Below are 19008 nucleotides of genomic sequence, written 5' to 3' on the forward strand. Positions count from 1 at the left end.
ATAAATGTGTCGGATATATATTTAAATAGTATTGAGGATTTTAAATTCTGATGCTGGGAAATGTTGAAAATGTTCATGTACATTTTATTATCAAACATGCATAGGATAGCTAAATAAAATATGTATTGCAAACAGGAAACAACATTGAATATTTAATTAAAATAACATAAATAAAAATTAAGAAGCAAATTCAAGCCAAGGGATAACAAATCCAAACATGATTAAAATATTGCAAATATTAGTTTTTCGCAGTCGCTTTGGTACATTTCTCAGATCAGAATTGAAATTCTCAAAACGACTTGTTCAATCTTCACATCATTGTGTCGTTTGTGCACATCAAAAAAGCAGTTTCTCATTTCTTTGAACAAGTTTCAAATGCTTTGGTACATTCATGCAAATGATTATGTACAATTATCTGCTTTTTCCTACATTATCAATTGCTTATGTCATGTTGATCAAGATGTATTGTAATGGGTCTCTATTGAATAGTCTCACCCCCACAACATTTAGGCATTTAGTTCATTGCATAAGTCTTTACATACAAAATGGTTGAACAAGTAGTCATAATATGTCAAGCATATTTCTATACCATTAGACTTTTTTTTCTACATCTGTCCTGAATTGGTAAATTGCTACCAGGTGAATCTTGACTTTCTCTAAAGAAGGGAAATGTGTGAAGTGTTAGATCAACCAGTTTATAGCTCAACTGGAATAGCTCAAAGGTGCATCTCCTGAACCATGAACTGGCAAGTATATATATAGCTGGAGCACAACACAATGTTACATTGTCTGAGAATTTGTGGCCCAACACTCAGGAAAGTCAGGAAGTGTAGGATGACTGCACTGTAATTCCTACAGCAATGTATGTACAGTTTACCCTAAGGAGATTTTCCTATGTTCACATTTCTTGCAATGATGGTCTGTCAAAAAAATTACAGTACAAAATGTCAAAGCGTAAATGTGAATCTTGTCCAGTCTCTTGCAATCGATCTCCCACATACACTAAGGTGTAATAATTGTCTTCAAAACTTTAGCCATGGTTTACATCAGAACATCCCTCCAGAGTACACTGTTATATTGTCAACATGACTTAGCAATTTGACTGCCTTATACGTACACAATGACACAAGGACTTGTCATTTTGATGGCACTGACATGTTCATTGACACAGATATTTACTTTTGAGAAACGAACTAAGTATTTTGAGCAAGAGACTTGCTTTTGCATGATATCCATGGTGTTTTGCTATTTGTACGAATTGTTTTGTGAAATGCACTTACTGTTTTGCAAATTTCAATTCTGATCTGAGAAATGTACCAAAGCGACAATGTTATTCATGTTGCATTGTCATTGTACAAAGTCTGACAGAATTTTCACCTTGATCGCTTTGGTGTAAATTCATTGAATGCACTTTTTCCTAGCTGGCTGCGTCATTAAACCGCGCCCATTACCCCGTCGGCCGCATATGTGCCACGTCATATAGAAGGGCGCTACATAAAACCACGCCCCTTGGTTGCCAAGATGTGTCAAACAACCTAATCGTTCAGGTTTTCATTCAATTATTGGCTGCTCATCCACTGTTAACGCAGTTAAAACTACATTGCCCGATCGACACTTATCGGTAAGTAGAACGTAGTTGTGTTAGCTTGCCCGGTGATGGTACTATTGAAGAAATACTGGAAGTATACTCAAATAAAAAACCCTTGGCAGCTTGATGGTATGTGGGAGTTATACAACACATACAAAATAAGTGTTTAGGTGGCCGGCAGCTTAAAAAGACGGAACGACAAAGTGTATAAATATATGTAACGTTATAGTGTTGGTGTATAATTCAGATCGATTGTCGAATCCGAAAGTAATAACATAACTCATCTTCTTGTCGATCATTGTATCTATAACCTTTGACACGTTGCTTCCGACAACACGGATGAGATAAATCATAATCAAACACATTCGGGCCAAAGATCATATTACAAGGAAGTGATTATTACATTTGCTGGTAATGTTATAACATTACCGCAATATGGTTTAAATAAGCAAATGTGTGTACTGAAACGTTCAAATCACATGTAGGCTCTGCCTCCATCTATCCTATGCTGTATCGGTCCGAAGATAGTTTAAACAAATGGGAATTCTCTGAAAGCTGTTTGCCTGGACAAAGTGCTATGTGACTAAAGCTAAAATAAACATTGGTCTGTTTATAAGCCACTTTGAGACCATGAGAGGAGGAAAGGTCCTTTCTTTTGAGAAGGTCACATCATACGATTGTATAAAATATATAAAGAAGAACAGTCAAACAAATGTGTCAGGGGTTTATCCTGTACATCTCTGCATGTCCCCTTTAGGTTGAGAGGACAGACTTAGAAATGCTTCTGGACGAGTCTCCACTTTTTGAGCCCTCTCTTCTTAATGAGTTGGACTGGAACGCCAGCACTGTGTCCTTCTCGCCCCCCATCTCCCCCTCGAGCCCTGGGCAGGACCTGGTGCTCAGACCCCTGTGTCTGAAAGACTTCAACCGAGGTACTGATACTCCCAATTTGAAGAAATCTGGATTACGTTATCAGCTGTCTATCAAAGACAATTGATACAAAACAGTGTGTATTGTTTTGTTCTTTATTTTTCAGGATTCTACAAGGTCCTCTCCCAACTCACCTTGGCAGGTGATGTCACCGCAGAGCAGTTCATTAGTAAGTCACCGTTGGGGCTCAGCGATCTCACCTTATACCATAAAATAGATCTGTCCTCTCTTAAATATAAAATAGCATCTGATTTTATTGTCCAACATTTAAAAAAAATTCTGATCTGTGCATGTAATTTTTATTAACCTATTTCAATTTGCAACAAATTACTATTTAGTTTAGTAAGCTATTTAACAAAGACGTTCAGATGGAGGAACTTAATATCTACACTTAAACATTGATCAAACGTCTTTCCATTTCTCACACATCACAGGAATCTATTTATCCACGTAGTTGCATCCTTTAGAGATAAAGGGCATCAAGGAGCAGTTAGCGGTAGGGCATTTTGCCTAAGGATGTGTACAGGTACAGGTAGATTGTGAAAATTGGGGATTGAACACCAGTACTTTTCCAGCCTTTTATTTATTCCAACCAAATTTGCATTTCTCGATCCATATGTTAACAACTTATATGGTTAATCATCACAGAAATAAAGAGCATGTGCTATTTGTTTCCTCTCAGAAAATTTTGAGCATATGAAGAAGACTGGAGACTATTACATTGTTGTGGTGGAAGACACCAGCATTGGGCAGATCGTCGCAACGGCGTCCTTGATAATCGAACACAAATTCATCCACTGCTGTGCTAAGGTAGGCTCACACTCATTGAACGGCCAATATAGTCCACCATATAATGTCGCAAAAAAGGATTGGTTAAAGACTACACCAGGCACTCAGTTCATGGCAGGTTTTAAGCAAACCAATATGGAATGGATTGCACAATAACGATCAGAAAAAAAGACAGCAGATAAAACAGTTGTGAGGTCAGGTGAAATACTCTTTTTTGTTCACGTTATATTAACTATAATCTTCAATTGTTCTTGGCCTCAGCTGTAAGTAACTTCACATTTTATTTCCGTAACCAAGCTGTAACCTTAAAGTTACCTCTATAGGTGACCTTGTTTTAGTTACTCCAATATTTACCGTAAGTTCTTACTGCTCTAATTGTTGTCTTGATTGTTTCCAGAGAGGACGAGTGGAGGAAGTGGTAGTCAGTGACGTGTGCAGGGGAAAGCAGCTGGGGAAATTGTGAGTTGTAGACCCAAGGCTCGTCTTCCTGAAACACAACTCTGTTGAACTGACATAGTACCCCCTGGATTGGAACAATGTATTACAGCTGGATTTGTAAGATGACACTGTGAATTGGCTTCATAAGGTCCTTGCAATGCGTTAAAATGGAGATGAATAAGTTCTCTCTTCCTCTACTACTTGACTCCTTTTCAAGGTAGATGACCCTTTCTCACTCTCTCCACTATAGGCTCGTTTCCACTCTGACTCTCCTCAGCAAGAAGCTGGACTGCTACAAAATCACGTTGGAATGCAGCCCCAAAAATATCGCTTTCTACCAGAAGTTTGGCTACTCTGCGTCAGAGGACTCCTACATGCAGCATCGCTTCTTTGATTGAGTTCTATAAAAAGGGTGGGGGTCTTGATGCTGTCAACACAAAATCATTCAGATGTAAGCCTCACATCTGAGTTAATGTCTTCTGGTATTCATAGAAAGATTGCCCCACTTTTTTCCTCAAACGGTGAGTGTCCCCGTCGATGGACCTAACACTTGAACTTTCCTGATTTCTCCGACTGTCAGACGCTATGTTCTGCCATGTCGGTTACCATGGTTACCTCGCTAGAGTTTTGAAGGAGAGAATGTGATTCACCTTGTCTACATCTTGCTCTCGCTGTTATCACAAATGCATCTCGCCACAGGGTAATTCTATGCAATTGGAAAAACACTGCAATTATTGATTGGGGAAACAAGAATAGCTGAAATGTCTTCAACTTTCTTGTTCTTCATTGTAGCTTATATAAATAGATAGCTGTGTCATTGTATATCAATATCCTATAGGATCCAGTGTATATCTTAATGAAAAATGGTGGTCACAGGCAAAAGCTGTTTACATTGATTATATTTATGTGGGACTTCAAATTATCTAATTTCTTTAAAATATATATTTTTCTCTTTATGGAAACAAGGAAATGCATCAGTTGACTGCAGCATAATTTGGAAGGATACGAAGATCTTTCAAAACAAACTTGATCAAGACATTATTTTGTATTTATTTATTTTCTAAACCTTTTTAGTGTGGGTATCTGTCCTCTTGGTGGGTTGTTTCAGAAACAACATACTCAATGGTTAAATTATGTTTAACATAACATGTGTTTTTCTCAGTTCAAGACCTCTTATAATATATTTCATATTGTAGATACGAAAGTATATATTTTATAATACAGCTAAAAGCTATTTGGAATATCAATGACTGATAAAATGAAATTTATCATCACAATTGTGATCCGGATCAATGGTGTGGGTAAAGTTTCTTATGTTTTATAGATATGACTGCGGTCATTGGGCACGGATATCATATGTAATGTTATTTAATTACAAATAAATTTGGATTTGGTAGATGCGTACATCCTAAGGTTATGTTTCCCTTCTTTTGCTACCTGCATATACCATCTTAGATTAGGTTTTAATGAGTTCAGATAGTGTTCTCTCAGAATCGCAACGGTTTCACAATTAAAGCGTTAAAATCTTGTTTTCCAAACGGAAAGGTAAGTCAAACATTTGGGTTGGGTTGGGGTTGTAACTCCTCAAGTCTTGAATGATGGAATTAGTCCTAATCATACAGCCATTGACTAAGGCCCAATCCCATTTCTACCCCTTACCCCTCCCCCTTGTTTTAAAGGGGTAAGGGGAAGGGGTAAGGGGTAGAAATGGGATTGGGCCTGAGAGTCTGGTATTTCCAGAGGCAGTGCAAAGGGGGGGGGGGGGGTGGTAGGGGTCAAATCAAGATGATCTACCCAATGTGGCTCCGGGATCCTTATTTGGCATACGTTCAGCCAGCATTTATTTAGACTTTGTTACAGGCTCTTTTCTCAAATGGTTTATAACCCTTTGACTCATCAGGCTGAACTGTTTACTCCTTGTGTAGCTACGCCAACCCTGAACTTTGGCAAATAAACCCTGTGTTTAATACCAGCCTGGCTTGTTTGTATTGAGAGGAACACGTCATAGAGGAACAGGTGGTATACATGATACCTACCCCAATGTATCTTGCAGGGAGGATTAGTTTTTTCTGTAATGGAAAACCCATTTTTCCGAAATATGAACCGATTTGGTTGATCATTCAATAATTATTGGATGAAATGAATGACTGAAGCAAGCTTGTGTTCTCATCTCTACAGTGTTTCCTATTTCCCAAATTGTGGGAACCATATGGTTCAGTCTGTTGAGAGCACTAGCCACCAACAGTTATAAAATGAAGCTGAAAAGCTATTTTAATGACCCATTCCTTCACGAAACGGTTATCTAGGACGAGATTAAAACGTGCCAATTATCAATGATTTATAGTAAATTAGTTACGAGCATCTATTTGGTTCCTATCCGGACTTCGAGCTTTGCGCAAAAAAATGTCAAATATTTCAGTTTTGAAAAACAAAACCCCATGGGTCAATATACAAATGAATGTAAAGAAAATCACCATAAGGTCTGACATCATTTTATTAAGCAGTTGACATGTACTTTTTTATTATTAGTTTCTTACTTTGCCACACTAAGCCGAATGTTAGTCTGTTACAACTACTTTTCTGAAGCCGCTTGTGACGTTCCATTTATTCCATCCTCCAGCCCTTTGCCTCCCCTCTCCCCCCTGTGGTAGACCACAATAATAATTCAAGTATTGAAAGTGCATTATTGCAATACTGTCCCGCTGCAAATGCAAAATGCTTTAAATACTATAAAACTGCAAAAAATCTCCCATCAGTGCGTACAGCTCGGGGAAAACAACGAGAAAAGCAAGAAGTAGAATTACAGAACAATGTTATCAAAGCCCGTCAGCTCTGTGTCTCAGACATTACAGGCTGTCCTCCCCCCCACCCGCTCCCTCCCCGTTAGAAAATGATCAAATATTTACATTTTTAATCCCAATAAAAATGTAAAAAATAGAGTGCACTGGGCTTAGCTGACATGTCAGTAAAAGTCATCCATTCTGCGCTGCTGTGACCTGCATGCTTCCCAAGTCCTCGTCCTCCTCAAGACTCCGCTTACGCCCACCTGCACACCAGAACATCAACAACCAATCAGAAATCACTGACCAGGGAGAAAACACTGATTGAGAGACCATGAGACCATCTCGATCAAATTGTTCTACTGGACTTGGACCAATGTGTTCATCATCGAAGACTTCAGTTGAAAAATTCCACAATTTCCTTTAAATAAGGTATGCCAAATATCTTATTCAACATCTAAATCATCATCACATTGGCCGGTTTAACATGTCATACAATAACACAGCCCCTGCCCCACTTGTTACCCCACTCCTCCCAGTAATAACACTCACCAAGTAGGATATGATCTAAATACGAACTCATGTTGTCTTTGCCAATAATTCATTCAAGGGCGATTCTGGAATCTGGTCTCTGAAAGATGACTAATTTCAAGTTAAACAGGATATAAGGGTGGGACTGAACATAGCTCAAGGAGAGCCAATGTGTTTTCGTCACTCGGGAGCGCCCGATTGTGAATCATGGAAAGTACGCTGGTTAGAGTAAAGTGTTTGTTGCCAAACTTCCCACATAACATATTCCCACATAACAGATGACCGCAAGCATCTCATTAACACTAGAATATCAGCACCTCTTCTTGGATCCAGTACTCCTACTGTAGTACTCCCTCAATACACATTCAAGCATGTGGATGAAGCTTTCAGAGGGGAATGTGTATTTATACAGTGGCCTTTAATTTGAAACCTTTACAGGCACTATTTCTAAGAACTTTTATGCCTGGAAAGATTGTTTTAGTTGCCTTCCCACCTGGAAAAGTTTGTGGTAGCGGTGAGCCATGTGCACACTTATTGGTCCCTGCCACAATCAACAGGATTTGCCGAAACAGTTCGTTTTTAGACCGTTTGACATTGGGGATGTAACCAGTAGGTTGTGGCTGGGAGTCTAACTTTCCTGCCTCAATGTTCAGTATAGATAAACCAGGCTGTGCTCACCTTGTACCACAGAGAAGGACCTGCCCAGCTGCATCGGTGACATCATCTTAATGGTAAGCTTCGCAAGGTAGATAGCTTCGTATTCCTAGAAAAAAGCAATCACACATGCGGGACCGATTAATACTCATTAACAACAATACAAATGTTTTGTAAAATCAACTCTCCATCAGTGCTTGAATTGGGCAGATACAATTTAATCTGTACGATATCAGCACTTCCAGCACTTTTTGTAGCTACGCATTACTGCATACCGCCACTTATTGGTGAATTTAGGGACGCATGGTGTGGTTGTGGTTAAATCTCATGGCTGTCATATCTCACAACCGATTTCGATAATGGTACTACCCACAGTCACGGAAATGAAAATCAATGTACCTTCACGAGTGTAAGCATGTAGCTCTTATCACCAACTTCTACCACATTTGCAGATAAACTATGCTGATCAAAGATGGCCTTGGTCTGGGACAAGGATCAAGATGAGAAAGCATAATAAAAAATATATATCGTTTTTTTAAATTAGCAATGTTTTATTTGTTGCTGTAGAAACCTCCGTCTATAGCTCAACCGTACTGTTGGACACTTATCGAAGTAAACCAGCCAAAAACAGCCCTTATAAAAGCCATGCCTTGCAGATGCTGTTTTACAGTACTGGCACCTTTTGATTCAAATTCAAGCACAGCTTGCCATCATTTCATATAAAAAGGTTTCATGGGCCAGAAGCACCTGTTCCGGCATGTGCTGGTGGGATGATGTTATTCTTTAAGTATCTTTTTATGATAGCAGTCCAAAGCCCAGCATGCCTGTTAGAAAGTGTCCAAAGACAGAATGATGCATCTGTAGTTGGATACCCACTTGATAGGCCTACCTGTAACTGATGCACAAAGCCCACATTCGGGTTGATGCAAAACCTGCGCTCCTGGACATGACTGAAAGCATCCCTGCGGAAAAGAACAGACCCTGCTAAAACTACAATGATATATAATAGTGAAATATAAAACTTAAAAAGGTATAATATGCAAAAATCAAGCTAGCTTCATTTAAAAAAAAACGAACTCTAATCCTACCCCCTCCCTCCCCAGAAACCATGTCTCCGAACCTCAAGAAGCGAGAATTGCAGCAACAAAGAAATTAACATAGAATTTCTCTACACTGCTGCAGAGTCGAAGCAATTAACCTAGATCTCTGTAGCCTTAAAGGTAGCATCTACATGATAGAATGTATTTTAGAGCACATACAACAATGTGAGATATTTCTAACACATAGAAACTGCGTGCGTTGGTTACCTTCAACATATACAAATTAAATTAATAATAGCTAACCCTAACTCATCATTTAACTTTCCTAACATTTTCCTTTCCTAACAGTAGCAACGATCGCACAAGACAAAATGCATGAAAAGGGCCTGCAAAAAATCCAAGCTTTGCACGCTTCACCATCCATATTTTCAACATCAGTGACGAAGCTAATACTAATGCCAGCTAATGCTGTGAAACAGAACTGGGGCTGAAGGTTTTTTATCAAATAATCTTTGAGAAATGTTAAGGGCTCTAAAGGAAACTCACCTGTATTTCATCCCAAACGTCTCCATTAGGTATGCAATCACTAAGGCAGCACTGGAAAGGTCAGATATAACAACTTTATAAATCCACTGCACTGTTGATACATTTCAGCTAAGAATCAATGTATCCCATACATTAATGTTCAACAAATCATCAGGCTTTTTAGGAATAAACAGTGTCAATCTAGTCATGTATCATGTACCAGACACTGGTACCAAAAACAGCCTTCTTGTTCAAGTTATCTGTTGTGGTGAGCACACAAAATATATTATTTCAAAGCAACATGTTTCCACACAAACAACCAGGAGATGAAAGGAGAAGGAAGGCAGGGAACTTTACCTTCTGGATATCCCTGCGTTACCATGAACTAGTACTTTTCCTGTGGAGAACACCAAAAGTATTGACTTAACTGTGTACCAGTATTAAGTGTCCTCATAATAGTAATTTGATTTTTTAGTTTTCCGAACATTGTTGCATCATTACCTCCAGTATCTATAGAGCTATCGATAAATTCTTTAGTCTGTTGAGGACAGAATCAAATTAAAAGTTGTACATCAGTTATTGAAACAATTTGTTGTATTCTACAGCTATGTGGATACCAGTAAACAAGTTAAACAACTCACCATAGGGAAAAATCGTATTATATTTTCCACTGGATTGTCAGCAATATCTAAGACAAGGTATCTGAAAAAAAAGGAATGCAATATTATATATTATATTATATATATGTCTAATATTGATTTGAATTAAACAAACAAGACCTACAAAATGCATCAATGCTTAAAGCTTAATGAAATAATGACACATTTTCTTGTTATGATCTTACCTAAATGTGTGTTGAAAATTAGGCTTAATAAAATTGGCTTCGATATCTTGGCGGACACATACAACATGTGTTACACCTTGACTCTCCAGATTTGGCAGCTGGAAATATAGGAGGGAGGAAGGAGATGACATGAGGCTGAACACTTAAGGACAATAATATATGGTCGTGTTGGTAATTCTTGTGTAACGTTCGGAAAGCTATACGTGTTTTTTGTAATTGTGCCAAATATTTGTACCTTGCTTTTCATTGCAGCAGAGTAGGGTCCTAAAAATAAGCCTGGGAGTATCTCCTGTAAATGAAACAACGTTAGCAAAATGTACTATAAACATTATTATACGTGGGATTCGTTAGTAGAATTCACTAACTTGGGATTGTGTTCAGTAATTAAAGATCAAACATCTGAATAACCACGTTTATAATATAACGTTAGCCACAATACCAATACCAACGACTCGTTAGTAAATAAAAATAAAATAAATATCATTTATTTTCCAATATCATTTGCCATGCAAAGATTTGCGATTGACAGTATTTAATGCAAGCAAGAATGAGTTCAACAGGACTTGGGAAGTACCTGCATCTCCCGCCTCATGGGGTAGGCCCAGTCCTGCAAGTGTGGAACATGGGATGGGGGTGAGAAATATTTCAGTTAGTAATTTTCATGGAGGGTGTGTGTCGATATGCTATGTGGCTAATGTCTGCAGGCTACAACATTAGCATGCTATAGACTAGACACAAATCTCAAACCTCGCTAAATGCATCTCATCTCAATTTTAGAAAACATCAAAACATTCCCAGGAATGGTAGGCGTTCAGCATCAACTTATTGTTATACGGCTACACTTGCAGGGAGCTAACATTAGCAACAGACACAGGGCAGTCCTCCATCATGCTATAGCTCCTGTCCACCCACTAGGATGTCCTCTTTGGACGACGGGAGAGACGGGAACCGAAGCTTGTTCTCCTCCTCCATCCTGGAGCTTGTTCGGGCGCCGGCGGCCCGGCTATACACACACGGTATGTTGTCGATGCTCCTGGTGGCCGATTAGCTGAAACACGGTTGCTGCTGCGACTTGTTTTGAGACTCCACATGTATGTCCGCCATGCTGTCCTCTGACAGCTGTGTCACGTGATCAGTCCTCTCGACTCTCTCGACGAATGGTTGAGAAGCGCGGCGCCTCACATGGTGAGGTCTCGCTGCAGCCTGAAGGACATGACATCCAACGTCCAAGTGCTGTCACGTGACGACAAGATGGCGGACGCGGTGAGACTCCTTAGCTGTGTCCCTATTCCTTTACGAATAGTCAAATCTCCTATCCTTTACTTAACCTTTGTGGAAAACGTCATCAGGTCAAGGAGAGTTGAAAATGTGCTTCCTTTCGAACATAGGAAAAGACAGCGCTGTTTAAAATGAATTCGACTCCACTTTTCCTAACCGACGTCATTGCGCGACGGGGAGTATTGCTGACCTCTAGCGTTTCTATGGTGGAACTACAGTTTTCCGAAGTTGGTCTACAGGGGTTCTCAAAGTTTTGACAGCTGAGGGCCAATTTAGGAACCCAAAATTTGACTGAGGGCCGCCAAAGGAAAAAAATGTAGGCGGGTAACGCCGTCAGCATCCCAGTGGTGAAAAAACAACAAAAAAAAAACATCACAAAACTGAGGTTCATCCTTTCAAAGTAATGTACATTCGGATTAAAACTAAGAAATAACAGGATTGAATTGAAAGCTACAGAGAGTCGACTTTTCTCTTTATATTTATTTATTTTTGTTTAAATGAATATTGATATAATAAAAAAAAAAAAAGTACTGGCAGTGGCAATGATGGAAAAGTATAACAAAATGGGGAACGACTTCACGTGACAAATGAAGAAAGAGGGAACAGAAATTGTTTGCTTTGCAAAAAACTTCTGCATTTTTATTTTCTTGCGGTGTATATTGTGTGCTTAATAACCATCAATATATGATTTCATTTCGATTAAAATGATATGTTTATTGTAATTGCTTCTCTTCAAACAAACCAATAAAAAATAAAGAAATAAAGAAAAGACAAATATTATGTCTCCTCCATTTGGGACACCGCGCTTCCAAACCGTATGCAATGACTGCACACACACACACACACACACACACACACACACACACACACACACACACACACACACACACACACACACACACACACACACACACACACACACACACACACACACACACACACACACAGATCTGACTGGGGATAGGATAGGTTAATACACTTGAGGTGGTTCTGCTTCAGAAGAACTATACCCTTCAGTACGGAGATTCTCCAACAAAGTGGAGCACCACCACTTCCTGAGATGTGTTATGTCATGCTGTGGAAGATAACAGTATATCAGTCAGAATTAACTTCCAAAGACTGCAATGAGAGTAGATTGTTTGCACTCGACTACATCATAATTTTGCATTAACTTTAGCCATTTCATTTTCGTATATTTTCCTTTATATATATATTTGTACGTATCTAGTATACTATTTAGTATCTAGTATGCTAAAAAGAAAATATTCATAAACATTTATAAGTAGCCTAGTCTAGATAGACATAGTCCTTCTGGCAAGAGAATAAACAACCTGTTTACCACCTCAAGTGTATTAACCTATCCTATCCCCAGTCAGATCTGTGTGCGTGTGCGTGTGTGTGTGTGTGTGTCATCTGTATGTGTGTATGTCTGCCTCACTTATATATAACTTGAATGGAACTTTAGACATTTGGGGATAAGCAGCATAGCAGTCAGGTAGCTATTTAAAGCTATAATAAACCGCGTATTTCGTTTATTTAGATAAAAACATTATGAAAAAGTTTGCATGCACAATAAAGCATACACATAAATTTGGCGCACAGCATTTTCATTTTCACTCGGGGCTAAGCCCCGGATGTTTATGAAACCTAGAAATCCCCACCCAAATCTATTCTCTTCAGTAGAGGCAATAAAAATGCGATATGCGTGGAAGAGAGACGGAAGGAGAGGAGAAAAGGTTTAGAGGGGAGAAGGAGGAGTAGTATTTAGTGACCAGAACTGTATGGAGTGTGTGTGTGTGTACTCGCCTAACTATCCAACAGTGGACTTCGGCGTCGTAACACCTTCACCAACAGGGGACCTCCGAGCCAAGAGGGGACCTTTTTCAGGTCCCCTTTTGGTCATGCCTTAAATCAACCTAAAAACATGCCTAAAATATTTTGACGCAGTTTCACAACTTTTGCCAAGAGGGGACCTGAAAGTGTGTGAGTGTTTAGTCCATACTCTATAGCGCCTCTGCTGGCCAGAGCTTGATTTTCAACGACCAATCCACACGTCGCTTCAAACACTCCTCTATTGTGTGAACGACCTGCAGTCGTTCACACGTCTGTCAGAGTGTAGAGGGCTGTTAAACATACTTAGTAAAGTCTCTTGAAACATGCAAACAAAAAAGGCTCAGCTTTAAAAGTTCCACACTTTTTTTGTATGTAGTGACAGGGGTCCACTTATAATAATACATTTAATTTGGATGACACCGTTGGCTATTACAAAATGACACAAGTCCCTTCTTAGATAGCATGGAGCGACATTCACACTCCTTATTTTATGAAAAGAGGTAATAACTATATATACTGTAAGCCAAGGGAAAGATAGCAATCTCAACTAATGTAATAATAATTTGTCAAACTTGTTTTGTTAGTGTGTTTTTAGGAATAGAATTGTCTAACAAAAAACCTTTGTATCAATAAAAATGATAAACAAATACAATATAAGGGTCTAGACCTTTGAAATGGTTCAATCCCCAAATTAGCCTTAATTTACAATGTACTCCAGTCCCCGATCTATATTTAAAGAAATGCATTTGAATTGTTGATTTGCATCACAGAAAATGGTCCACACTTATACTGTATGGAATGACAGGGGTCCACTGTTGGCTGATACATAATGACAGAAGTTCTCTCTTAGATAGCATAGAGTGACGTTCACACTCCATCTTGGATGAGTAAAAAAATAAATAAGCAAAATGGATAGTTCTTTAGAGGTAATAACAATCTAAATAAAATATGATATTTATACATAGTGTTATTTTGCAATTAAAGTTGCCCCAACAATGTTGTCATGAACACAAATATCTAAACTTAATAAGGTTTTTATTTTTTTACAACTACAAACTTGTGTGCTTATACTACGGTTAAAAGAATGCATTTTATCTGTTGATTTGCATAACATAACTTTATCTAATGGCCAGGTCCACTGTTGGCTATGACAAAATGACACAAGTCCCTTCTTAGATAGCATGGAGCGACATTCACACTCCTGCTTTTATGAAAAGAGGAAATAACTATATATACATATAATATATAATGCAAGGGAAAGATTGTAATCTCAACTAATGTAATAATAATTTGTCAAACTTGATTTGTTAGTGTGTTTTTAGGAACAGAATAGTCTAACAAAAACCTATCTATTCATTTGTATCAATAAAAATGATAAACAAATACAATTAAAATACAATACAAGGGTCTAGACCTTTGAAATTGTTCGATCCCCAGCTCAACATGTACTAGTTGAGCTGAGTCCAAAGACACCAAGCATGACACTCTAGCAAATGGTAACATGTATTTGACATGGTACACCTATGGTCTAGGTCTAGGATATGATCTCGGTGTAGCAAGAGGGCGAGCTTGCTCCACGAGCATTTTGCACAATATTTGTACTCCAATGCTACGTAAAGCAGGCTTCTTCAGAAACCCGTAGCCTGCTACATTGAAGGGCAACTGTAACAAATCCTGACCAAGACCGAAAGATGGCTCTGGAAGCCACTACGGCCCACGCAGCAGATTACAGCGTGGACCGGTGGCTTCCAGATCAACCCTTCGGTGGACCATTCATACACATGTATTCCGAGGATGTTTTGAAGACACTGGAGTCCCATGGCACTAGATTCCTTTGAAGACTAAGTTGGTATGGGGGGGCCCAAAGGGGGCCCCCCCATAGATCTTGTCAGTCATCTAACACCTGTTAAGAAAAACACACACACATCACAAGATACAAATCAGCAAAGCTAGGTTAACAAACAGCGGTGACATGCATGTCAAGGTGCAAAGAGCAGGGATACTGATGGCTTGTGTCTGAGGAGACAGCCCAAAAACGTCAACATTTAATAAAGGAAAATAACTTTTACTCACTGCGGTGGTCTGTTTCGAAGTGCCATGTTGGTAGCAATATTTGTCTGGGCTGTTCAGTCAAATGCCCACAAAAACAAACACGCAACAACGCATACCTACTTTCAGTTTGTATAAAGTGACAATAGTGATCTGCAATCTAGATCGAAAACTTTCAACCCTCACTAAACTCAACCTCGATTGACACAGGCCGATGCGAAAAGTAAACCAAACCCATTGTGTTCACCTTTGATAAAGGGGTGCGTGACAGGTGATCTCAATTAAGAGCTAATCAGAAAGAACACACTGGTCGGTAGTGATGGCAGTGTGACACTGAAGCTTCGGTACGTGCTTCAAAGTACCCTGATCGACAACTCCCAACTGCTTCGAAGCTTGCTTCAGAGCAAAAAAAGTCACGTGACATGTGACGTCCGAAGCAGCAACTGGTTCGTTGCCTGAATGAATCACTTGACTGGTCCGCGGCTCGGTGGAGAAGCTTTGAGCAAAAAAAAGAAACCGACTCAATCCATAAGGCAGCCTACCTCAATACAAATCTTTGAGTGTCTAACCCCATCCCACATAATCACCCCCTAGAGTTACTCAAGCACACCCAACCAACCTTGCCCGAAGCCAGCTGGTCACCGCCTAATTATTGAATGAAAAAACCCCACAATCGATGCTACAATCGTTTACGGGAGTTGTGGATAGGAAGGTATGTAATAGAACAATGTAAAGTATCGATTAGAGTAGGCTAGGGGATAACACACTGACTGTGGAGTGGAGGACCCGGGTTCGTATCCCATTCCTGGGGGGAAAGTTTTTATATGCTGTTTCAATTATATCCTAGCCTACATCAGTTAGCCTATCTGGACAGAAGGCTAGGCATATCCCTAAAGAACAATTTAGACATCTGTATTTAGATCAATCTTTATTCGTGAAAAGATCATGCTATTAAGTATTTGGGTTTGTGTGTTTGTGCGTCAAATAGTTTTCAAAGCAGGGATACGTTGAATCCACTGCAGCCTCGAACTTCGCCAGCAGAGGTCACTGTCACTGAAGCTTCGAGAAATGAACCCATTTTCGAAACATTGGCTCAACTGGTTCAATGCTTTATAAAAGCTTAATTTGCCCATCACTACAGTGATCGGCCATGAGTGAGACTATCAAAACGAGGACGAGGATTTAACGGAATTGTTACCATTCAAATTCAAATTTCTTTGAATTTGAATGCCCACCTGCCTCTGTGGAAAGAGAGAGAGACTGGCTAAAGCCTGCGTGGCAGACCTGCACAGGTGCATGCACCTCATCAGCTGACAAGCCTCTCAGCCCCGCCCACTGGCTACCTGTAGCAGGTAGGCAAACACAGAGGACCCAGCAGACGAAGGAGAGAGAGAGAGCAGTCACAGCTGTCACATCTGTTGCCTGAAGATTCTTTGTTTGTCTCCAACAAAACCTTCCAAACAGATGAATCATTGGCTCATCCCAGAAGTGTCAAATTACTTACTTTTTTTTTTTTTTATATCATACCCTATCCAATAATAAAGAAATTTGAATTTGAATGGTAACAATTCCGTTAAATCCTCGTCCTCGTTTTGATAGTCTCACTCATGGCCGATCACTGTAGTGATGGGCAAATTAAGCTTTTATAAAGCATTGAACCAGTTGAGCCAATGTTTCGAAAATGGGTTCATTACTCGAAGCTTCAGTGACAGTGACCTCTGCTGGCGAAGTTCGAGGCTGCAGTGGATTCAACGTATCCCTGCTTTGAAAACTATTTGACGCACAAACACACAAACCCAAATACTTAATAGCATGATCTTTTCACGAATAAAGATTGATCTAATTACAGATGTCTAAATTGTTCTTAAAGGGATATGCCTAGCCTTCTGTCCAGATAGGCTAACTGATGTAGGCTAGCCTATAGATATAATTGAAACAGCATATAAAAACTTTCCCCCCAGGAATGGGATTCGAACCCGGGTCCTCCACTCCACAGTCAGTGTGTAATCCCCTAGCCTACTCTAATTGATAAATACATTGTTCTATTACATACATTACTTTGCACAACTCCCGTAAACGATTGTAGCATCGATTGTGTTTTTTTTTTCATTAAATAATTAGGCGGTGACCAGCTGGCTTCGGGCAAGGTTGGTTGGGTGTGCTTGAGTAACTCTAGGGGGTGATTATGTGGGATGGGGTTAGACACTCAAAGATTGTATTGAGGTAGGCTGCCTTATGGATTGAGTCGGTTACTTTTTTTTGCTCAAAGCTTCTCCACCGAGCCGCGGACCAGTCAAGTGATTCATTCAGGCAACGAACCAGTTGCTGCTTCGGACGTCACATGTCACGTGACTTTTTTTGCTCTGAAGCAAGCTTCGAAGCAGTTGGGAGTTGTAGATCAGGGTTTGAAGCACGTACCGAAGCTTCAGTGTCACACTGCCATCACTACCGATCAGTGTGTTCTTTCTGATTAGCTCTTAATTGAGATCACCTGTCACGCACCCCTTATAAAGGTGAACACAATGGGTTTGGTTTAGTTTTCGCATCGGCCTGTGTCAATCGAGGTTGAGTTTAGTGAGGGTTGAAAGTTTTCGATCTAGATTGCAGATCACTATTGTGACTTTATACAAACTGAAAGTATGCGTTGTTGACTGTTTGATTTTGTGGGCATTTGACTGAACAGCCCAGACAAATATTGCTACCAACATGGCACTTCGAAACAGACCACCGCAGTGAGTAAAAGTTATTTTCCTTTATTAAATGTTGACGTTTTTGGGCTGTCTCCTCAGACACAAGCCATCAGTATCCCTGCTCTTTGCACCTTGACGTGCATGTCACCACTGTTTGTTAACCTAGCTTTGCTGATTTGTATCTTGTGATGTGTGTGTGTTTTTCTTAACAGGTGTTAGATGACTGACAAGATCTATGGGGGGGCCCCCTTTGGGCCCCCCCATACCAACTTAGTCTTCAAAGGAATCTAGTGCCATGGGACTCCAGTGTCTTCAAAACATCCTCGGAATACATGTGTATGAATGGTCCACCGAAGGGTTGATCTGGAAGCCACCACGGTCCACGCAGTAATCTGCTGCGTGGGCCGTAGTGGCTTCCAGAGCCATCTTTCGGTCTTGGTCAGGATTTGTTACAGTTGCCCTTCAATGTAGCAGGCTACGGGTTTCTGAAGAAGCCTTCTTTACGTAGCATTGGAGTACAAATATTGTGCAAAATGCTCATGTAATTGCACGAGCACTGGTAACCTGTAGATTAGCTTAGTTTAACGTCATTCGGTGCTGTCTGTCAAATGTGTGGCTTACTTTAAGTCCACAAGGCCCTCTGGTAAACCACGTTGGAACACCCCTGGACTATGGAGTCAGAACAGTCTCATTATTAATGAATGCACAGAGAAGGATTCACAAATGTATTTTGTGATTTATATATAAATTACTCTCTTCTCACAAATACATTTCAATGCACACACAAATGGATATCGGCATGTATAAATGTAAAATAAATCCATAAACAAAAATAAGTTTCACAAACATATTTCTGATCCACACACAAATATGTCTTGTTTTAAATAAAGGTAGTATAAATCCATAAATATATTAATTTAAAAAAGATTTGCAATTTTCATCAAAAATGTATTTGGATGTTGTTACATTTATGTACAAACTGTTAAACTTGAATTTACAAGACGCTTTTCATTTGTGAGCTTGTTTGCATTTGTGTGGG

At 39.5% G+C, this 19008-nt stretch overlaps 2 protein-coding genes across 2 annotated transcripts; one reads left to right on the plus strand and one right to left on the minus strand.

Annotated features, from left to right (window-relative positions):
• The first annotated feature begins 1499 nt into the window (after window positions 1–1499).
• Window positions 1500–5383, plus strand: gnpnat1 (glucosamine-phosphate N-acetyltransferase 1). The gene is made up of 6 exons (XM_056608558.1): window positions 1500–1621; window positions 2346–2520; window positions 2625–2687; window positions 3201–3328; window positions 3705–3766; window positions 3996–5383. The coding sequence occupies exons 2-6, from the start codon at window positions 2367–2369 to the stop codon at window positions 4141–4143; spliced, it is 555 nt and encodes a 184-aa protein (XP_056464533.1). The 5' UTR covers window positions 1500–1621; window positions 2346–2366; the 3' UTR covers window positions 4144–5383.
• A 182-nt stretch (window positions 5384–5565) lies between these two features.
• styx (serine/threonine/tyrosine interacting protein) lies at window positions 5566–11335 on the minus strand. Its single transcript, XM_056608416.1, has 11 exons — window positions 11032–11335; window positions 10694–10726; window positions 10355–10408; window positions 10120–10217; window positions 9917–9977; window positions 9777–9813; window positions 9633–9672; window positions 9297–9347; window positions 8600–8672; window positions 7735–7819; window positions 5566–6791 (listed from the first exon to the last, which is right to left on the minus strand). Exons 1-11 carry the CDS (start codon window positions 11089–11091, stop codon window positions 6718–6720), a joined length of 666 nt encoding a protein of 221 aa, XP_056464391.1. The 5' UTR covers window positions 11092–11335; the 3' UTR covers window positions 5566–6717.
• Between the last annotated feature and the right edge of the window lie 7673 nt (window positions 11336–19008).

This window comes from Gadus chalcogrammus, chromosome 14 (genome assembly GCF_026213295.1).
Source record: "Gadus chalcogrammus isolate NIFS_2021 chromosome 14, NIFS_Gcha_1.0, whole genome shotgun sequence".
Classification (NCBI taxonomy): domain Eukaryota; kingdom Metazoa; phylum Chordata; class Actinopteri; order Gadiformes; family Gadidae; genus Gadus; species Gadus chalcogrammus.

Coding starts and splice junctions, on each gene's coding strand:
- gnpnat1 (XM_056608558.1), top strand. CDS start 2,367: ATGCTTCTGGACGAGTCTCCACTTTTTGAGCCCTCTCTTCTTAATGAG. Junction 2,688..3,200: donor CACCGCAGAGCAGTTCATTA/GTAAGTCACCGT, acceptor GTTTCCTCTCAG/AAAATTTTGAGCATATGAAG. Junction 3,329..3,704: donor TCATCCACTGCTGTGCTAAG/GTAGGCTCACAC, acceptor GATTGTTTCCAG/AGAGGACGAGTGGAGGAAGT.
- styx (XM_056608416.1), bottom strand. CDS start 11,091: ATGGAGGAGGAGAACAAGCTTCGGTTCCCGTCTCTCCCGTCGTCCAAA. Junction 10,409..10,693: donor CCATGAGGCGGGAGATGCAG/GTACTTCCCAAG, acceptor TTTCATTTACAG/GAGATACTCCCAGGCTTATT. Junction 9,673..9,776: donor TAGCTCTATAGATACTGGAG/GTAATGATGCAA, acceptor TGTTCTCCACAG/GAAAAGTACTAGTTCATGGT.